Below are 20,551 nucleotides of genomic sequence, written 5' to 3'. Positions count from 1 at the left end.
AGGACACGGAGGTGCCGCTTACTCGTTTGACACAGTGTTATCGCCACGTGACATTTTAAAGTGATTACGTTGAGGGTCTGCTTTTTGCAACTGGTGGAATTGTGAAATATCCAGATTTGTGGGGCATTCGAATGTGACACTGGCCCAGTCTCGGGGAGTGCGAGGAAATGTCGGAGCGGACGCACTCGTCATCGAGGTTCCTGTCAACCGCGTCCGACCGCCACGAGTGGGGTGCTCTGCTCGTAACCCATTCAGACGTGCGCCTGCCGGTCGAAAGTGGACTCCTCACGATACAACACGAATACACTCTAGCTGGAAATAAACGTGATTGCCGGTGGGGGGTGACAGACGAGGGGACTGGAGAGACCGGTCGACAATCCTTACATTCGTCGGTGTGTTTGCAGTGTGGGGGCTTGCAGTACCCTACTGGGATACGAGATTTGCTACCCTTGTTACTAAAGGTATGACATCGAGATGTATCGTAATTCTCTCATACTATCGAGCATTCAGCTTTGACAGTTTCCAAATTGATCCCGTCGGCGTATCAAATAGTTCCCCGTGTCACGTTTCGACGAGTCGGAGAGGTACAGATATCGAGAATTGCCACTTCCTGTGACCTTTCGGCAGGTCCTGTAAACGTACGTTGCCGTCAATCTCACTCAGAGAGACGGAAGGGACACTCACTGTCGAGCACCACTGACTGCCACTCCGTGTCACAGTTCACTCTGGCCGTACACCGTGCGAGTCTATCTCGTCTGCGGTACAGTATCGGCGACACTTCACCTGTAACTTCCACCCGGATTTCGGCAATTCCGATCTGTCTACTCTGCAGACCTGGTCGAACGGTCCTACGATCCACAGGTGGTGTGCTGCTTCCGGAAGGACCTGTGCCTACCCTTCTCGTCACACTCTCGCCCCGAGCCCGTCACGCACTCTGCAGTCGTCACACTACGTCTGACCGATTGTGCACCCTCTCTCTGTGACTCCCGTTCCCTCGTGCTGACAGTTTGACCTTTCTCAAAGGCAGAAAGGGGGCAGTTAGCCGGATGCTCCGGTCCTCGAGCAGTGCCGTCTTGGCATCTCTGCCCGAAAAGTTGCACTAATGTGACACACACTTTCTTTTTTTCTCCATCTGGTCACCATTGTTCACTCACACTGTTCCTCATATGTAGGGCTGACTTTTCTCTGTACCGAAAATAAGCTCGCTTAAGGATGAAATTTTAACGGACGTATCCCACGAGCACGGAAAGACTGGAGAATAAGAGCGGTAGTGTTCCGCCGAGGTATCGTGTCGCGGTGCTTTCCGTTTCCTTCACTGCAGTAGACGTGTTCATGTTACATAGTTTTTTCACCATTTTGTTACGTAACCGAGTCTGTGAGCCCACGTACAGTACCTCACGGCGAGTCGTGGTCGCCGTTTCTGCCGTTTCAGATTCCAGGAGTGCTGGCAGCTCTAGATGCCACGAAGGAACAGGCGATAGCGACGCGTTACGACGTCAGGGGCTACCCGACGCTCAAGTACTTCCGCGACGGTGCACTGGCGTACGACGTCGGGACGCTGCGGGACGCCGACCGTCTGACGGAGTTCATGCGGGACCCGAAGGAACCTCCACCGCCGCCGCCCCCGGAGAAGCCGTGGAGTGAGGAGGAGGGCCAGGATGTGGTGCACCTCACGGAGGAGACCTTCAAGCCCTTCCTGCGCAAGAAGAAGCACGTCCTCGTCATGTTCTACGCACCCTGTGAGTATCCTCGTCTGCCCGTGGCGTCGCAGGGAATCTGCCCGCCGTGGCGGCGGTGTCTGACACTCGGATTTGTCACAGCCACGTCGGGAAGCAGCGACGACATCCGCACTTACATCCTACGAGGCAACGTGCAGTGCACGGCAGAGAATACTTCCGACCGATATCAGTTTTCTGCCTTGTTCGTTCACGTATTGAGTGAGGGAGAAATGATTGCGTATCTGCCCCAGTATGTGCTCTAATCTCTGTCAGCTCATTCTCACGATTCTCGTGTGAGATATTTAACGGGGAGCAGAATTGTCACGTCATCTCAGAATATGTATTCTCTAAATTTCGTGATACCTGTACCGATGTTCTTCTGCGGATTTCCGTTTCAGTTCGCCAAGCGTTTACGTTACACTTCCGGGTGGGCTGTACCGATCAGTTACGGTCCTAGTGGCACATCTCTGAATTTGTTCGATTTCTGTTTTCTGAGAGGCCAGCTGGTGTGGCAGTTCCACAGTGACGGAAGTACTTTTCAGATGATTGATTGTAACATCTGACGAAGATAAATAAATTTGTCGTTTATATCTTGCGCAGAAAAATGAAATCTTAGGTATAAACAAGATAATATGTGTTTGAATACATTATTGGTTATATTTTTTATACAGGAACAGATTGTTGTTGTTGTCGTCTCAGTAGTTGCTGTTGTCTTCAATCTGAAGACTGGTTTGATGCAGCTCTTGGCAGAACTCTGTCCTGTGCAAGCCTCTTCATCTCGTAACTGCGTGCTGTATTCAAGCCTAAAGCTCCCTCTACAGGTTTTACACCCTACTTAACAAATTGGTGACTCATCAGTTCGTCAGGCCGTGTCCAACAATCGTACAACATTTTTGGGTGGGAGACACGATGACGGTGACGACAATACGATGACTGTTGAACAGTGGATCGGAACACAGAGAAATGAGTGGGCTAATATGTCAATAAAAAGAGTCAAGTTTTGAAAATGTAATGTAGCTGGATAAATAAACGATCTACTCTGCAAGTGGCAGCAGAACACACTCGTATAAAGGTACTGAAGTTTGCAAGCTTTTAGAGCTAATGGCTCCTTCTTCTAGCAAAAGGATTCAAGGTGAAGGAAGACGGGTGAAGGAAGAGAACTGGTGAGATTTAGAAAAAGAGGTAGAGTTAAAAAAAAGAGACACAATGCAAGTGTTGAGAAGGAAAAACTTATAGTTGGGGACTGAACTGGACAAGATTTGAATAATGGGAACTTAAAGGTGGAAGATACGGTGATTCGCAAGACAGAGATTACTGCCGAAACATCATGCACAAGTTAATAAGAGCAGAAAACTGAGTGTTTTTAATGTCACAAGGTCGATAGGGGGGTAACGAAAAATAGTCAGGTTGGGAAATGAGATATAGGGAAAACTAAAAGGGGGTGATGAAAGTTGTGAGTAAATGCTGAAACCAAAGAAATTAGCGTAAATTAAGGCTAGGTGGCTCGTGAGAACTGAGGACTTGTTCCCCCCCCCCCCCCCCCCCCCCCCCCCGCGCCCCACCTCCCCCCCCCCCCCCCCCCCCCCCCCCCCCCCCCCCCCCCCCCCCCCCCCCCGAGTACTGAGAAAACTACGTCTGGGGGAAGAACCCATATGCTACATGTGGTGAAACGGGCACGACGTCATGTCGTAGAGCGTGCTCTGCAGCAGGATATTGTGTGTTGCCAGTGAACGCCAAGTGCCCCTCTCCATTCATCTCAATTCGTAACTCGGTGGTAGTCGTGCTGACGTACGAGGCCAAACGGTGTTTACGTAACAGCTGGTATGTGACTTGTCGTTTCACACGTGGCTCTCCCTATGGTAGTACGTGTTTTGGCAGTTACAAGTCTACTATATAGGTGGTGGTAGGAGGGTGCACAGGACAAATCTCAGAGTGGGAACAGTCACACGGGTAGAAGCTACCCAAGGAATCGCAGAGATTGGGAGGGTGACAGAAAGCTATTTCGAAGTGTGGCGGACAAAATGTCAGACAGAATGGACCTCGTTTCGGGACACGATTTTTGGAAGTCAGTGCCTAGTCAAAGTAGCTGATTAATACATTCGGGACCAGAGTAATTCTGAGTGACAGGTGGTGCAGTCCTCAGTTGTTTTTTTTGGACGGATCAGCAGTACCGGGATTAGATGTGACGGTCCAGAAAATCTGCTTCCAAACTACGCTGGTGGGGTAATTACGTCCAGCGAAGACCGAGGTGCGAATACGGTGAAAATGTTGTGAGACGAGAGACTGCATTTCATTGGCAAAACACTTAGAAGAGGTAACAGATCTACTGGAGAGACTGCCTACACTGTGCTTGTCTGTCCTCTTTTGGGGTACTGCTGCATAGTGTGGGATGTTTACAAAGTACGATTAGTGGAGTACATATAGAGAAAGTTCAAAGGAGGGCAGCACGTTTTGTATTATTGAGAAATGGGGGAAAGAGTGTCACGTACGTGATACGGTATTTGGGGTGGACAGCATTAAAACGAAGGCAATATTTGCTGTGGTGAAATCTTCTCGTCAAATATCAGTCACCAATTTTCTCCTCCGAATGCTAACATATTTTGTTAATTCCGACCTACGTAGGGACAAACTATCACCGTAATAAAATAAGGGAAATCGGACTTCACGTAGTAAGACAGCGGCATTCAATTTTGAACTATTGTGAAGGTGGTTCAACGAATCCTGTCAGGCACTTAACCGTGATTTGCGACGTAACCCTGCAGATGTAGATGTTTTGCTGTAAAGAGTCTGCATCTGGACAGATACTTTTGCCTCAAACGTCAAGGCCGTATGGGAGGGAATGTCGACGTGGAAAGGTAGTAAATACTCTTGTTTGTTATTAAGTATTATGTGAGACAGAAGTGTGTGTAGCTGACCTTCAGTGAGAATGAGCTAAATGTCAAGGAAAGTGGCAGTGAATTCAGAATAGGACCGTGTGAAATTTAATTGGAAGAGTCCAGGCATTTTACCTGGTAAAGATTTCCTGAGTGTATCTAAAACAAGGTGGGAGCTGATGGCAGCCGGTCCTCAGAAAACCCCATCTGAGTGACCCGAGGAATGGTTGATGTAGGAAAGAGCCATCCTGGTCTCTGTGGCTGTGCCCCTGATCGGTTTGTATGTCTGCCCCTCAAAAGTAAAGTAGTTGTCGGTAAGTGTAAAGTTGATTAAGGTGAATGCCACAGGTGTGGAATCGGGTAGGTGCCGACTGAGAAAATGTCGAGCAACAAACAGACCGCATACGAGGGCGATGTCTGTATAGAGGGAGGTGGTACGAGTGGAGACGAGTGAGCTTTGTGGTGGGAGTGGAACAGACAAGTATTTCAGCCGATTTAAGAAGTGGTCGGTTTCTTTAATATAGGAGGGAAATCTCTGTACTGTGGGTTGCACGTGTTAATCGACTAAGGCAGATATGTTTGGTGGGTTATTTGAAGCCAGCAAGTACAGGACGGCCTGGGTGACTGGGTTTGTGGATCGTGGAACCACACTTCATATACCAGCTGTTACGTAAACACTGTTCGGCCTCTTACGTCGGCACGACAACTACCGAGTTATCAGTCGGGATGAATGGGCTTGGGGGCACGGCTTACACTGGCAGCACACAACATCCTGACGGAGAGCGTGCTCCGCAACATGACAGTCGTGACCTCGGTGCCTGCTTCGCCACATGTGGCATCTGTATTCTTCCCCCATACAACATTTTCTCAGTACTATGGGGGAACATGTCTTCAGTTCTCACCCTGCCACCTAGTCTTAATTTACGCTAATTTCTTAGACCTCGATATTTATTCTCAGTAACTATTCCTTTCTTCACCCCGTTTCAGTTTCTGTATCTCTCATTTTCCGACCCGACTATTTTTCGTTAACCCTCTACCACCTTCGTGACGTACAAAGCACGTAGGTTTCTACTCTTAATAACTCGTGCAAGATGTTTTGGCAGTAATCGCTGTCTAGCAAATTACCCCATCTTGCACCTTTAATTCCATTTTAAAATCTTGTCCAGTTCAGTCCCCCACAATCAGTATTTACTTCTCATCCCATCCATTATGTCTCCCCTTGTTTTGTGGCGAGTAAAATTTACTGATACCGTCTTACTCACACGAGCCTGGCAACTAATTTAGTGGTCAGTCAAAAGCGAAGGGAAACATGCTGACCTTAGTTTCCAGTCTACACAGCCACATTCTGGTCCAGCCCACTGAAAGATAAGTTTCGATTCTCCTATTTCTTTCCAGGATCAGGGCTGTGATTTAAATTAAGGTATATAGTTTCAGTTAAAAATTATATTGCATAAAGTTTCTCACGTAAAACACTAGGAAATTCACTATGTTCAATTGAAAATGAGTCTTTCTATTCTAACAGCACATTTAGCAGTTCAGAGGCGACCTCTACGGTGCGTTCCTACGAGATGGTCTATTGCCCTGACTAAAATTATTCGATGAAAGTTTGCAATAAATGTTCAAAATTAATGCTCACCATAAACGTGGAAATAAAGTCACCACTTGCCACGTGGAATTGTAATTCACACGGATGGCACACTGACAGTTACTTTGGCGAATTTGAAGCGATCCGGGACAGTGTACAGTCCTCGCAAGTTCACTATCCGTTTTTACCGCAAAATACGCCCTTTGTCACAGTTCGGCTCTGACGTCATCCGGGGCAGAGCGCGATCTGACGTTTAACAGACGTGGATCGTAGAGTAGCTGAATCCAAAGTGAAGTCCTCTACTGCCTCTCGAGCTGTACTCGTATAGGTGCCGGAGCAGATGACTGATGGAACATCTGTTGTCTACAGCTATCTGCATACTGCAGCGGCATCCGAATGATCGCTATCTCGGGCACATAATCTTTAATAATATGTTTACAAATTACTTCAGAAACTTCTTAATTTTTATTTTTATTCAGTTAAGTTGTTTGAAATCACCAAAAAAGTTTCAGCTCGCTAGAATGAAAACTTTGCCTTCTAAAATCTTTATAGTGGAACTAAAGGTAGATCATCACTAGGACTTATGTCAGCAGTTGTTAATACTACAACTCTCAAATTTGATTAACTCTATCATTTACTATGTTTTATCATCCACTTTAACCAAAATTCTCTATCATTAAAATTATAGGTTCTTAATCTACAACAATTGGGTACATTTTAGTTACAAAATTGGTGTGTACTTAATTACCCAAAAACTGTAAGAGTAGCTTAACGTGGTCTTTCAGTTATTATTTTTGGGTTGAACTGAATCATAAAACAAATTTTCATGTTTCTAAGTCCAATATTTAGTGCCCCTGATTTTTCCTAAAAACGTGGATTCTGGTGTTAATTTTTGTTACGTGCTTTTGGAAACCTTCACCACTTATTTACGAGCTCTAACTGCACCTTCTAACCAAATTCTGGCTTTCTAGCTTCATTATTTAGCGCCACTTATTTTTCTCTTAAAACTGCATTTTTACGTAAAGTGTTAAGTCTAGAACATAAAGACTTGATATTTGGAACATTATTACTCTGAACTATATTTAAACAAAGTTTTAAACATAAATTTTGATTTTTAATTTCATACTTAATTGCAGTGCAATAGTTGCTCGCTATGTGCAGACACGTTAAGGTGCTTGGCGCTACTAGCAGTGAACTGGGGTAAGTCCCGGCACACTCGCTCGCCTCCGTCTCTCACACACGATACACTGCTTGCTTTGCTTCACCCTGACCTGTGGGTGCAGGTGTCTATTTTGAATGCTACCTCTTTTCCTAAATCTCAACAGTTCTCTTCCTTCACCCGTCTTCCTCTCCCTTCAACCCTTGCCAAGAAGAAGGAGCCATTAGTTCTGAAAGCTTGCAAACTTTAGTACCTTTATACGCGTGCATTTTCCTGCCGTCCTCTAAATTGCGTCGAGCATCCTCAAACTGTGCAAATACCAGTTTTTATAACAAGTGTGCCTTGTCCTCCTCTGAATATCCGTAGTTTTAGTTTTTCTTATGCACTACACAGTCGTATTGCTGCAAATGTACGTGAAATCTGAGAATGATGACGAACTACGTGGCTCGACACCTGTTTCATTATCAATTTCACTCGTTAAGCACGTATTGTCATCTTTGTATTCCTCATATACATTGTCTGCACAATAGAGTGTAAACGACACCCCACGTTCCACGGACTTACCTTGCAGAAATGCTAATATTTCATCTGCCCCTTCTGTCTCGCTCTGTGAAGTTCCTCGGGTTCCTTTCCGACCGAGTGTCAACTTCGGCAACTGTTTTTGTAGATATAATGCACCGTTCGCTTCGTTTATCGCTGTCATTGCCCAGCTTTGCTTCGAGAACAGTAGTGCTGTATCACTGTCGTGAGTTACTCGTCGCCTGAGCAGTTTGACTATCCTGCACAGCTGTTCTCACAGTCAGATAGCTCCAGTCCCGTCCCCTGTCGACATTAACAACCAATATTGTGGCTGTGTCGTAGACAATACGTGGGGCACCGAATGCCTCATAGGTCGCTGACCTTTCGGGACCTCACACTCGAGGTATCCCTTGTGAGTCAATCTGGAGAAGAAGCACTTTATGGCACTACTTGACTGAAAAAAGGAATCAGCTGATTGGACACACCTCGAGGCATCGAGGAGTCGTCATTTTGGAAATGGAGGGACGTGTGGGGTGTAAAAATTATAGACTCTCGAAGGCACGAATACACTAAGAAGTTCCAAATGGGTGTAGGTTGCAGTAGTTAAGGGCAACCTGCTTCAGACCATTTTTCAGACTGAAGGCCAAATTGCTGAGTGCATTTTTTTTTCTCGCGGAGGTAACACAAATGAAATGAGACTGAAGCTCCAAATTTGTGTGCTTACCAACTATATTCTGCCAGTATATTTTTTGAAAATGGTGCCCCACAGCTAGCATATATTTGAAGAAAAAAAAAGGTCATATTCCAAAACTGCCGAGTGCTAGTGACGAAATAAATCCTTATTAAGTACTAGTTTCAGTCATCCGGTCACACGGCACCTGATTATGACTGCATGACAGAAACCCGTAATTTGTAAGGATTTATTTCGTTGGTAGTTCTGAAATATGACTTTGCTTCAGACATTCAGTTAGTGTTGGCCGGTTTGAGCCCACACTCAGATCTGTCCCACACTCAGATCTGTCCCCCACTCAGATCTGTCCCCCACTGTCCCTCGCACGTCACAGCGTTACAGAGTGTGGGGCCGTGTGAGAGCTGCAACTTTCTCGCCTCCGGCAGAGTGTGGCGAAACGGCTGTAGTAGACTGCTCGTGCTCCCTCACCACAACCGAGCTGATTGGGCGAGTTGAAAAGGGGGTAGGGTGGGGGGAGGGGGGGGAGGGTGCACGCAGATAGAGATCAAAAACCAGTTGCACACTAATCCAATACCAAATAGTTCTGTAGTGGCCACTGTGATGATCACCTGCGACAGAGAAATAGGGACACTTTGTTTATCGAGGCACTGCTTCGGTCGTATGCAGTCTGAGCTGTGAAGTCGATTTAGTGTATTCTTCTTCTATTGAAGGAATTCTATCTTTTAATAAGAGAACAGATGTTGACAAGCATATCCGTAGTGTATAAGGATAATGACTATTCCTCAAGTTTCAACGTGTTTGCTGTTCAGTCTGTCTGGCATATTAGTACCAGTAATAGATTAAGCACTTCTTTCTGAGGAGCAGACAATTATAGGAAGGCCAGTCCAAGACAACTGACAGGAAAAAGAATAGAGTATAATAATTAATTAAACCCCGTACAGCAGTTATACACTCCACTGTGGTGTTTGTTTGGATAGATAGACTAATTTTCTGGAGCATAAAAAAGATAGTATACCCTAGCCGTAGCACAGACAATAAAAGTAAAAATTGGCTCAAAAATATCCCATAAAATCCACATAAATTGGAGCATTAAATGGGGGTTAGTCTGTGACCACATTAATATTTAAATTGGTAATCTCTTGAGTAACTGTAAATTGTTGGTTCACCCTCGTGCAAAAGCGTCACACAAAGCACACACACACACACACACACACACACACACACACACTCGTGTAGTCTTTAATTCTTGTTAACTTGCTTTTGACACACAAATTATACATGAAGGTTAATGAAGTAAACTGCAAACCACTGTCTACAAGCTTAGATCACTTTGAAAGGAACAGTGTATGAAAATCTTTTCTGGTAAAACAAAAATAATGACATTTAGTGTTGCAAAACATAAATCCACTACCTAAAAACTAATCCCGACCTGATAATCCTACCTACCGACAAATGATTCGCCACTGTTGTTTCGAGCCAAAGGAATTACCTGACAAAATTACTCCACCGGCTGTCGGATTTGTCCGTCTACAAACTCTGTCTCGGTGGCCCCATTCCATAAATCCGACAGGATCTCCCGTCCTTAGGCCCGTGCCAGAAGCTCTCCCCAGAGTCTCTCTCCACACCCCTGCCACTCCCCTCAATCCCGCCTTCTACATGCTTACTTAAGTCCATAAATCCGACCACCCAGGATGCCCCGTCATGGCCGGTTACTGTGCCTTCACCGAGAGAATCTCTACTTTCGTAGACCGGTACCTACATCCTATTACCTACAACCTTCCCTCCTATATAAGACACAGACCATTACCGCCACTGACACTTCCCGTTCCTTTGCCGTACTGTGTCCTGCTCACGACTAGGGACACCACCTCCCTTTACACTGACATCCCTAATGCTTGTGGCCTCGACACTATTGAACACTACCCCGACCGGTGCCCAATAGATTACAAACCTACCACCTCCTTCCCGGTCACCACGACCGACTATATCCTCACCCACAGTTACTTTTCCCGTGAAGGCATTACCTACAAACAAACCCGAGGTACGGCAGTGGGCACTGACACGGCACCGTCTCGATCCGGGCTATTTGTGGGCCGTCTAGTGGAACCCTTCCTAACGACCCAGAATCCCAAACCTCTCACCCAGTTCAGATTCGTCAGTGTCACCTACGTGATCCGGATCGAGGATGAGGACACCCCGTACGCATTCCTCCAGAACCTCGACACCTTCTCCCCGTTCCTCGACCGAACGGGGCACCTTCCTCGACGTCGACAGCCACCTCGGTGACGGCTACGTCGGCACCTCCGTCCGTATCGAACCTGCCGACCGAAAGCGAGACCTCCACTTCGACAGCTGCCACCCACTCCGTCTCTTCCGTACAGCCTAGCCACTCGTAGCTGCCGCTTCTGTAGTGACTGGCAGTCCCTCTGGAAATGTGTGGAGGTTATCACTGAGGTCTTCACAGACTGTAATTATCCTCGCTACCTCGTACAAAACAGCTCTCCCTCGCGTTATCTCTTCGGTCGCCCACTGCCTCCCAAAGTCTAGCCGTCTGCCCACAGAGGAGCATTCCCCTCCCAAATCGGTACCACCCGGGTGCGGAGCAGCCGAACCGCTTTCTCCACTGGTGTTTCGACTGCCTCTCTTCGTGCCTACCCACTACCCTTCCCACCCCTCCCACAGTGTATTTTACCGCCCACCCAACTTGCGCGGTACCCTCCTCGACAGTCCCTCCTCGGTCCCCGCTCCCTCGCTTCGCGGCTCGTATCCCTACTCTGGTCCAGTCACTGACGTCGCCCGTCCCGTCACGGCCGGCGATAACTGTGAAACCGGTCACGCGATCTACGAGCCGAGCTGCGACCGCCGTGCTGCGTCCTGTGCGGGCACGACAGCTGACGAGCTGCCCGTCCGCGCGAATGCCCGCCGACAAACTGCGGCCGAGAAACGGCCGGACCGCTCGGTCGTGGAGCACGCTGCCCGACGCGACGTCCTCTATTTTGGTGACCGCTTCGCGGGTCGTACCGCACGCATCCCTCCTGCCGACACCGGCTTTTCGGAATTGCACGGGTGGGAACTCTCCCTGCAATATATCCTACATTCCCGTAACCCCTCTGGCCTCTACCTTTGTCAGGTCACTATCCTTGACCTACCTATCTCCTTTCCTGTGCCCACTCCAGCACTACACAGTCTTCTGTTCCACCAGTGCACCCAAAGTCATTTTACTTCTCTCATCTGTTGTTCCCCCCCCCCTGCACGTGCTACTGCACCTAGCTGCTCGCCCTCTCCCCACCCCATCTCTGTACGCTCTTTACTGTCCCCTGCCCTGCTATCCCTCCCCCTCCTATTGCTTACCCTCACCACCCCGATTGCATTTCTAGTCGTGCACAGTTGCTAGTAGCCTGGTCTTGGCAGCCAGAGGCAGTGGTCACGTGTGCGTGCGCGTGCGCATGCGTGTGTGTGTGTGTGTGTGTGTGTGTGTGTGTGTGCGTGTGTGCGAGTTGTGTTTTCATGAATGTGTGTGGGTGTATATTGTCTATTCAGGAGGAGGCCATTTGGTTGAAAGCTCTCTTGTTTAACAGTCTTCTCGCAGTGCTCGTCTGCAACTCATCGTCTTCACTGTATGCCGAGTAACAATCTATCCTTTTCATACTATTGTCATTATTCCATCCTGATTATTCCATTATTTGAAAGATAAAACGTTGTCATTTATCACAAGATAATAAAACAAGTTTTACCTGTATTAGAAATCGCGTAAGTTATCTAAAAGATAAAGATTCAGATTAAAAACCTTGTGTGCTTCGGTCGCAGGTTCGAATGCTGCCTCGGGCGTGGATGTGTGTGATGTCCTTAGGTTAGTTAGGTTTAAGTAGTTCTAAGTTTTAGGGGACTGATGATCTCAGAAGTTAAGTCCCGTAGTGCTCAGAGCCATTTGAACCAAAAACCTTGTGTAATTCCAATGTACTTTTGGAACTGTAAACAGAACATTAATAGCTAAGGTGATGAAAATACTAAAATTATATTTCGTAAAACAATAGCAGTTCCATTTCCTATTTCTGTTTATACGGCAGTTCGGCCTAAAAGGTGAACCGATAAAATGTCAAATTGGTGAATACGGAGAGAAATTGTAGGAGCAAATGAAAGAATTATAAAAAACCAATTATCAGTACAACCCGTAAAATATGTACAACATAGAGAAATATGATGAAACTTTCTGACATACTGAAGGTCCATCGGTTTCTCAATATACACCGTGTAAGTTCCTCAGGTCTCGCTCTACTCAACTGGCTTCTAGTTGGTGGGGTCTACAGTTCGAGATTTTGGATACGACGAGTTTGAATTTCCTTCTAAATGCCGCTCGGACAGTTGAGAGTGACTGGTACGTGTGCATTTCTCCCGCATTCAGGGTGCGGCCACTGCAAGAGGGCCAAGCCGGAGTTCGTCCGGGCCGCGGCCCGGTTCCGCGACGACCCCAAGGTGGAGTTCGCGGCCGTCGACTGCACGAAGTTCGGCGCTGTGTGCGGCGCCTTTGAGGTGAAGGGCTACCCCACCGTCAAGTACTTCCACTACTTCAACAAGGAGACCAAGGACTACGGGGGCGAGCGGACGGTACGTCTAGAATACGGGCTGCACAGCCGTTCTAATAATTTTTCAAATTTTTCTTTTATGATATTTTCTCGTAACGTTCGAGTAGCCTACGCGCAGAATAAGATAGTTGCCTCAGAACACGCCATTTCACCTAGACCTCCTTAAAATCGTAATCGCACATTTGAAGCCACCGAGACATATTTTCCACATTTTCCCCGTGTACCTTGATCGGCCAGAACATGATAACCGCCTCCCTAATAGCCAGTACGTTCGCCTTTGACAGAGATAAAAGCGGCAACACACTGTGACGTGGAAGATGTGAGACCTCAGTAGGTCACTGGAGAGAGTCGGCACAATACGAGTCACATAATTCTCGTAAATTCCCAGGACGGGAGTGACGAGCTGGGTTCGGATCTGACGGGTTGGGGAGCCAGTGCACCAGTTGGAATTTGACACCGAGTTCTCGAACCGTTCCGTCACACTCTCAGCCACGAGACGCGGGGAATTATTAGGAGTGTTCGGCACAGTGTGTTTTCGGACACACTCGTACTCTGCCCGGCATTAAAGTCCGATGTTAGGTCTGGCACAGTTTGCTGCCTCTTCTGCTTTACCAGTCTGTCCATCCTACGATTTCCAACACGCGTAACGAGGTGTGGCAACCCGAACCCGTGACATCTGGACACGGTTTCACTTTACGGGATCTCTGATGAGATGGACGTACAGTGGTTTCACTTTGGTTTCGCCACATGTCGAAGACATTCACCACAGCATTCCTCAAACACCTCACAAGTTGTGCAGTTTTTGAAATGCTCGTGCCGAGCCTCCGAGCCGTCTCATTTTGCCCTCGGTCGAACTCGGATGGATCGTGCGCTTTCCCCATCCTACACGTGGACAACACGATCGGTGATACTGTGTACTAAAAATCGTTCAAAAGCCAACAGCGCACAAAATATTTTTTATTCGAGACTACTGGTTTCTACAGTGTTAGGTTTCATCTTCAAGGAGGTTTTTTTTTTAATAAAGCGTGTTCATTTTATGCTGAACCTCGTGCGCAAAGTGTCAGTGGGTAAAACTCAGCACATTAGAAACATTTGTCGTTGCTAAATGTGCCAAGTTTTCATCCACTTGACATCTTGTGCATGAGGTTCAGCATGAAATGAACATGTTTTACTACAAAAAAATCAAAAGACCTGAAGATGACTGTCGAAACCGGCTGACTCGAATAAAAAGTATTTTGTACAATCGTGGCTTTTGAATGGTTTTTAACAATTAAAACAGATCACCCTTCAGTACTCTCATAATGAGAAAATTCGATACCACACGCACTGTGTGTATGTCTGACCAGCAGTCGTTCCTGTCCAGATGATGCTGCTGTCGCCTGGGCAGGTAGGTCTGTGGTCGTGATGTTCTGGCTCGTCAGCGTATATGGTTTGTACTACTGTCTCCTTTTTTCTACAGAAAGAAATACAATGTCCAAGACTTTGTTGAGGCAAATTTAGCATAAGATTTGTATTTGAAACATACTGAAATTTAGACACAAAAAAGATCATAGAAACTAATTGCAAAGAGGCAAGAGGTAAAGAGCAGGCAGACACTTGGCATAAGTTTCACAGCAGAATCATGACAAAGATCAAAGATTTGATGCCCTTAAAAAAGCACACTGCCCGCCTGCCCCAACCCACACACACACACACACACACACACACACACACACAAAGTGGGATTCAGAATGTGAGAAAGCACTGCATGAATGAAAACATACCTTTCTGAAGTTAAAAAAATCTTCTAGAGAATGAGAAGATAAGTAGCAAAAACCTTCAGGCAAATCGAGATTTCATTTAAGAAAAGTTTCATATTACAACCTGAGGCACTTTTATAGGACTTTCACAGGAAAGATCCATGAAGTAAAGTGATGGCCCAAAATTATTGCTTCAGAAAACCAAATAAAAAAATTCCCTCTCACCAATTAGGAAAACAGTGAGGAATTGTTAAAGTACTTCTCTGACATTCTCAACTGCTCTGAACACCGTTCTAGATTCTCTCGAGAAAATCTCACCTTCATTCACCGAGATACGAGAAAAAATCCAGACACACATTTTTAGACTCAAAAACAATATAGCATCAGGGGGAGACAATGCCATCGCAGTGTTAAGGAAGAAGCTCAGAGCGAATTCCCTCAAAGAAACCAGAAACATCTGAGCAGAACTCTGGCAGTCAGTTATCTTGCTGCTTAAATAAGAGAACTACTATTATTGTCTAATTTAATTCCTTCGGCATGATCTTATTTAATTCAGCTACATTACATTATGCTTAGTCCACTTTTGTTTGTGTTCATTTTATGACACTCTACATTCCATTCAACGTATGTCCAAAATTTGTTTCCATCTCCAACAGAATTACAGTGTCATAATTGAACTTCGAAGTTTTTATCCCTTCGACTGCTGAAACAGGAGTGTGGTTCTTGTAAAAGTTACAGACAACCTTTTGCTCCTTCTATTTTATCCCTACTACCTTCAGAATTTTGATTTCTCCGTATCTACAGTTGCTTTAAACACAAGTATGGCTTCTTCATTCCATAATCTAAGATAAATTGTACGGCAGTATTGCCTCCTGTGTTCCTACATATCTCCAGAATGCAAACTGACTTTCCGTTTTTCCATTTGTCTGTAAATTATACGTGTCAGTGTCTCAGAACTGTGACTTATTAATCTGAGTGACTGCGTAATATTCAGAATGTAAAATTTACTATCTGGAAAAGTATGTTGGTGTGGTAAGACACACATAGCACCATTAAAGATTTTTAGGGGGCTGTGATGTGAGTTACAGTTAGAAATAACCAAAAATGACTAACATCAATGTGAAATCCATCATTTCTGGTGACAACGTGCCGACTATCGATTGTTCCGACGCCGCTTCGCCCTCGGGTGTCTTTCGGGAGTAGGGTGGGACAGGGCCAACTTAAAAATGATTGAAAATAACAAATACTACTGTCGTATCCACATTCTTGAGGATTTTTTCACCGACTGGGTCTCTGCTGGTGACATTTCACCACACTCTGACGGGGGGGGGGGGGGAGGGGGGGGGGGGGGGGGGGGGGGGGGGGGAGTGGAAGTGGGTCGAGATGAGGACACCTAACTGGCCTACTGTCTGCCCTGTACAGTCAATAGTTGTTCTTCACTCTATATTTTAATATAGTTTATGGCTGTATCTCTTTCCTTCCACAACTGTTGTGAGGGTCGATGAACTGTGGAGTTGATTTCAAAGACTATTCTTAAAAATTTATTTTATTTACTAGCGATTCATCAAGAACGTTAACACATTTACTCACACTATGTGAGCGTGGAAGTAGTTGGCAGGGAGTAACTGATGAAATCAAAATGAAATTGCTTTTAACAAATCGGAATTTTATTCCTAAAAGCTTTTTTTTTTTTTTTTAAAAAAAAAGAAACAGATTTAAAATTATAATCAGAAAGCACCCTCTAAATATCAAGCTACAATTTATTCAGAGGCAGAAAGAAACAAATTTTTGAGTGTATGAGCTTTCGGACTGAGAACCTTGCCACTCCCTTTTGACACGGCCGTAGTCACGACCGCTCATAACAGCCTCTGAAAGACTACACTGGTGCAAATCTGCAACACACCAGATTACTTTAAACTAAAAATTTTAACAACTCACACAAGCACATAAACTATGCATCCCATAGGAGGGATGGAAATGGTACAAAACACTATCATTAAAAGATTAACTCGCCACCAAAAGTGCAACTTGATTTTAAAAAAAAATTCTTACGGTGGAAGGGTGGCGACTTTATATACTAAAATGACCATTTAAATAAAAACCCATGAAATGCAGTCTTACATAAAATATACAACATGCTCTACATTACACATATACCGCCTCTCAAGATAATAGGCAAGATAAAAACATATTTCAGGAATTCGGCCGTTACTCTTCAAGGAATAAACTCGTTAACAGAGAATCCGACAAACATGACAGTGGCAGCTACTAACTTACAGCAGACAGACAGACACTAACTGCCTAACAAATGCGGACGAGAGACAGACGAGCAAGCTGGGGACAAGAGACTGACCAAGAAAACAAGTAAATGAAACAACATATCACCAGTCACTTAACTTCTAATAGACTGCGATTTCTGGAGAAGATCTGGCGCAGCACCCCCAAATCGCTCTCCTGAACCGTCCGCTGCCAGCCGCTTCAACGGACGCAGGAAGGCACGCCGATCTCCCGTCTTTCTTGGTCCGCACCGACCGACCGACTGCCCGCTGTTCTGTTCGCGACTGCTGCTCCGTCGCGACTGCACTGCTGGTGCGTCTCCCACTCACTTCCAGACACACGACGGGGGAAATACTGGCTCGGACCCAACCGTGCAGAGGAAACACGCCCACTGGCTAAGCGACATCCCTGCACCAGGAAAGGACCGAGCCGAGCTCCACAAGATGGTAACTGAAGGGGACCAGGAGCGCTCAGAGAACCAGTTACACCAGGGTGTCAGAGCTCGTACCGACCAGGCTGATGTCATGGTTTGGCTCCTGTTGCTCTCGGGTCGACCTAAAGTCACTACCCCTCACTATACGCTGCGGCCTACTGGACTGACAGGGCGACCTCACATGCGCCGACGCTCGAGACCGACAAGTCACCTCGTGTCTCAGTGCGCGACTGACCGACCGATCGATCTGACCACTGGGCGACCACTCGCCGAGTTCTCTTACTGGCGGAGTGGGAAGATTCTCATTTTGCTGGCTTTAAAGGTTGATCCGAACGACACGCGTACTAGCACTCCGACAGACAGACACTAACTGCCTTACAAATGCGGACGAGAGACAGATCCGTACTGACTCCAGACTCACCACTGGCGAGCTCATAGTGCCCCTTAAATACACGTGAACAGGCAACCTTTCCCCCCCTTTTCCACCAGAGGGAGACACCAAAGCTGCGATTGCCACAGCGGCGCCACTGCCAGAAACGGAGGGAGACTTCTTCACACTACGCGCTGCGGTGCGCTCTTCAAAACAGCAAATTTTTACCACGGCTCAGTCGACACGAGTAAACGACTTGCGGATGAAGCACTTTTATAACTTTTTAGATATGGGAGTTTCCAATCGGTCCACTAACTTTAATCAGAATTATTACTGATAAAACTGAGGAAGATCTTGTTCCATCTCACTGTTACACGCTCCTTTCTACATACACAGCTACTAGTGTACATAAGTTAAGCATAATTGGCCAAAGTGGAAAATGGGAAGACAAACGCCAAGAAGTCAGTGTAAATAAGCTTCAGTATTTCACCAGAACCTGGAATTTTACGGCCCGTGTAGGAAAAGAGTGTTTCGAGCTCACACGATTCGGTGATAACGAAAAGCAGTGCACGGATCCAGTAACGTATCACTCGTGATCGCACTTCGATTGTGAACGGTGGGTAGTACTCGACACGGTACTGCAGAGGTGCCACTTCGACACTGCTTTAAGGGACGCGTCCAGCTCGGTACGCCCCCCTGCAGGTCCGGGGGTTAGAATAGGCCCGAGGTATTCCCGCCTGTCGTACGAGGCGACTAAAAGGAGTTTCAAATGTTTCCGCCTTTAAGTGATGGTCCCCTGTAGGGTTTGACCTCCATTCTTCAAAATTTTCCCGAAGAGTGAGCCAATTGGGGAAGGGCACCTTACGAGGTGCACCGTGTCCACACGGGGATCGCTCTGCTGCTGCCTGCGCCGTTAACTCCCCACGTATGCCGAGGGGTAGGCGCCCGTCACCCTGGGGCATCGGGACTCCCGGCAGTGGCCGTCCTGCCAGGTGGCCTTCGCTGCGGCTGGGTGGCGCCCGAGGGGAGGGCCCCTGGTCAGAGTGGGTGGCATCGGGGCGGATTACACGCGATGAGCGTAGTCCGTCATCTCTTGCTGGTGGTGAAACACCGGCAGTCTCTAAGTGATCACGAGCTCAATTCGACACACAGAATTACGTTCCCAAATCGTTCCCTTTCCCTTGCCACACTGTGGGAGGAACGTCAGGCTAACGATGGCAGCGGATCTTATTCGCTCTGGTACCTCGTATGTTCGAGAGCTGACGGGGAGTCTTTCGTGACGATGAAGCCTCAGTTTTTTGTTGAGCATTTGGAGGACAAGTTCGGGGAGGTGGAGGGCTTGTCGAAAATGAGATCTGGGTCAGTCTTGATGAAAACAGCATCCTCTGCCCAGTCACGGGAGTTCCTCACTTGTGAGAAGCTGGGGGATGTTCCTGTAACCGTGACGCCCCATAAGAGCTTAAATATGGTCCAGTGTATCATATTTCTCAGAGGCTTTCTTTTGCAGTCCGACAATGAGCTACGCGCCAATTTAGAGGGGGCAAGGTGTACATTTCGTCCGGCATGTCCACTGGGGTCCGAAGGATAATCAGATTGCCACCGGTTCCTTCATCTTGTCCTTTGAGGGTGATACATTGCCCGAGAAGGTCCAGGTGATGGTGTACCGGTGTGATGTAAAGCCCTATAGTCCTATATCCCTAACGTGATGCGGTGCTTTAAGTGCCGGAAGTTCGGCCGTACGTCTTCCCACTGTACATCCAGTGTCACGTGCCGAGATTGCGGACGCCCGTCACGTCCCGATACTCCGTGTGCCCCACCTTCCAACTGTGTCAAATGCTGAGAGCACCATTTGCCTTGCTCACGTGACTGCAGGATTCTCCAGAAAGAAAGGAAAATTGTGGAATACAAGACCTTGGACAGACTGACCTACACTGAGGCTAAGAGAAAATTTGAGTGCCTGCATCCTGTGCCTGTGCGTATGACATTGTCTTACGCTCTCGCTACAACATTTCTGGCACCATCAGCTCTGCCAACCCAGGTCACCTCTAAGAGCCTGAAGGCTACACCTGCCCCCTTGATTGTGGGGGCGTTTCCCTCCCTGTTGCTCCTGCACCAACTACTTTGGGAGCTACCCCCCTCCAAACATAGGGTACATCCGTCCCCACTTCTAAGCCAGAGAAGCGTAAGTCTTCTTCGACTTCTCTCGCTAGGAAGGGATCCCTTGGGTCACTCCCTTCTGTGGTTTCTTCTAGTGGGAAAGACTACAGCTGCCAGTGGCTGAAGAGCCCAAAAGCAGCTGGCCCTAGGGCTTCACGCTCATACTCAGTCCCGGAGACTGAACCACTGAAGTCCTCGCAACCAGGGAAACCCGAGGAGCAGCGAGAGAAATCCAAGAAGAAAACCTCTGAGACCAAAGAAATTGCAGTGCCACCTACACCACTACTACCTAGAAGCTCTGCGGCTGAGGACGGGGTGGAGATTTTGGCGTCCGCCGAGGACGTAGATCTCGCCAGACCCTCAGGCACAGTGGATATAGACTGCTCCGGCAATAAATCGGTGGCAGCACGTGACTCGGTGTGAGACATAAACCCTCATTGAATGTTC

The 20,551-nt window shown here is 47.1% G+C and overlaps 1 protein-coding gene across 1 annotated transcript in view; it reads left to right on the top strand.

Moving 5' to 3' along the window:
* The window catches only part of LOC124552404 (protein disulfide-isomerase A5), a 131,902-nt gene that overhangs the window by 94,447 nt on the left and 16,904 nt on the right, over window positions 1–20,551 (top strand). Inside the window, exons 7-8 of the mRNA XM_047126668.1 lie at window positions 1,433–1,739; window positions 12,948–13,150. Coding sequence (XP_046982624.1) covers window positions 1,433–1,739; window positions 12,948–13,150 — 510 coding nt within the window. The remainder of the gene's footprint in view (window positions 1–1,432; window positions 1,740–12,947; window positions 13,151–20,551) is intronic.

This window comes from Schistocerca americana, chromosome 10 (assembly GCF_021461395.2).
Source record: "Schistocerca americana isolate TAMUIC-IGC-003095 chromosome 10, iqSchAmer2.1, whole genome shotgun sequence".
In the NCBI taxonomy this organism is placed as follows: Eukaryota; Metazoa; Arthropoda; class Insecta; order Orthoptera; family Acrididae; genus Schistocerca; species Schistocerca americana.
This window is presented reverse-complemented; position numbering and strand designations above follow the sequence as displayed.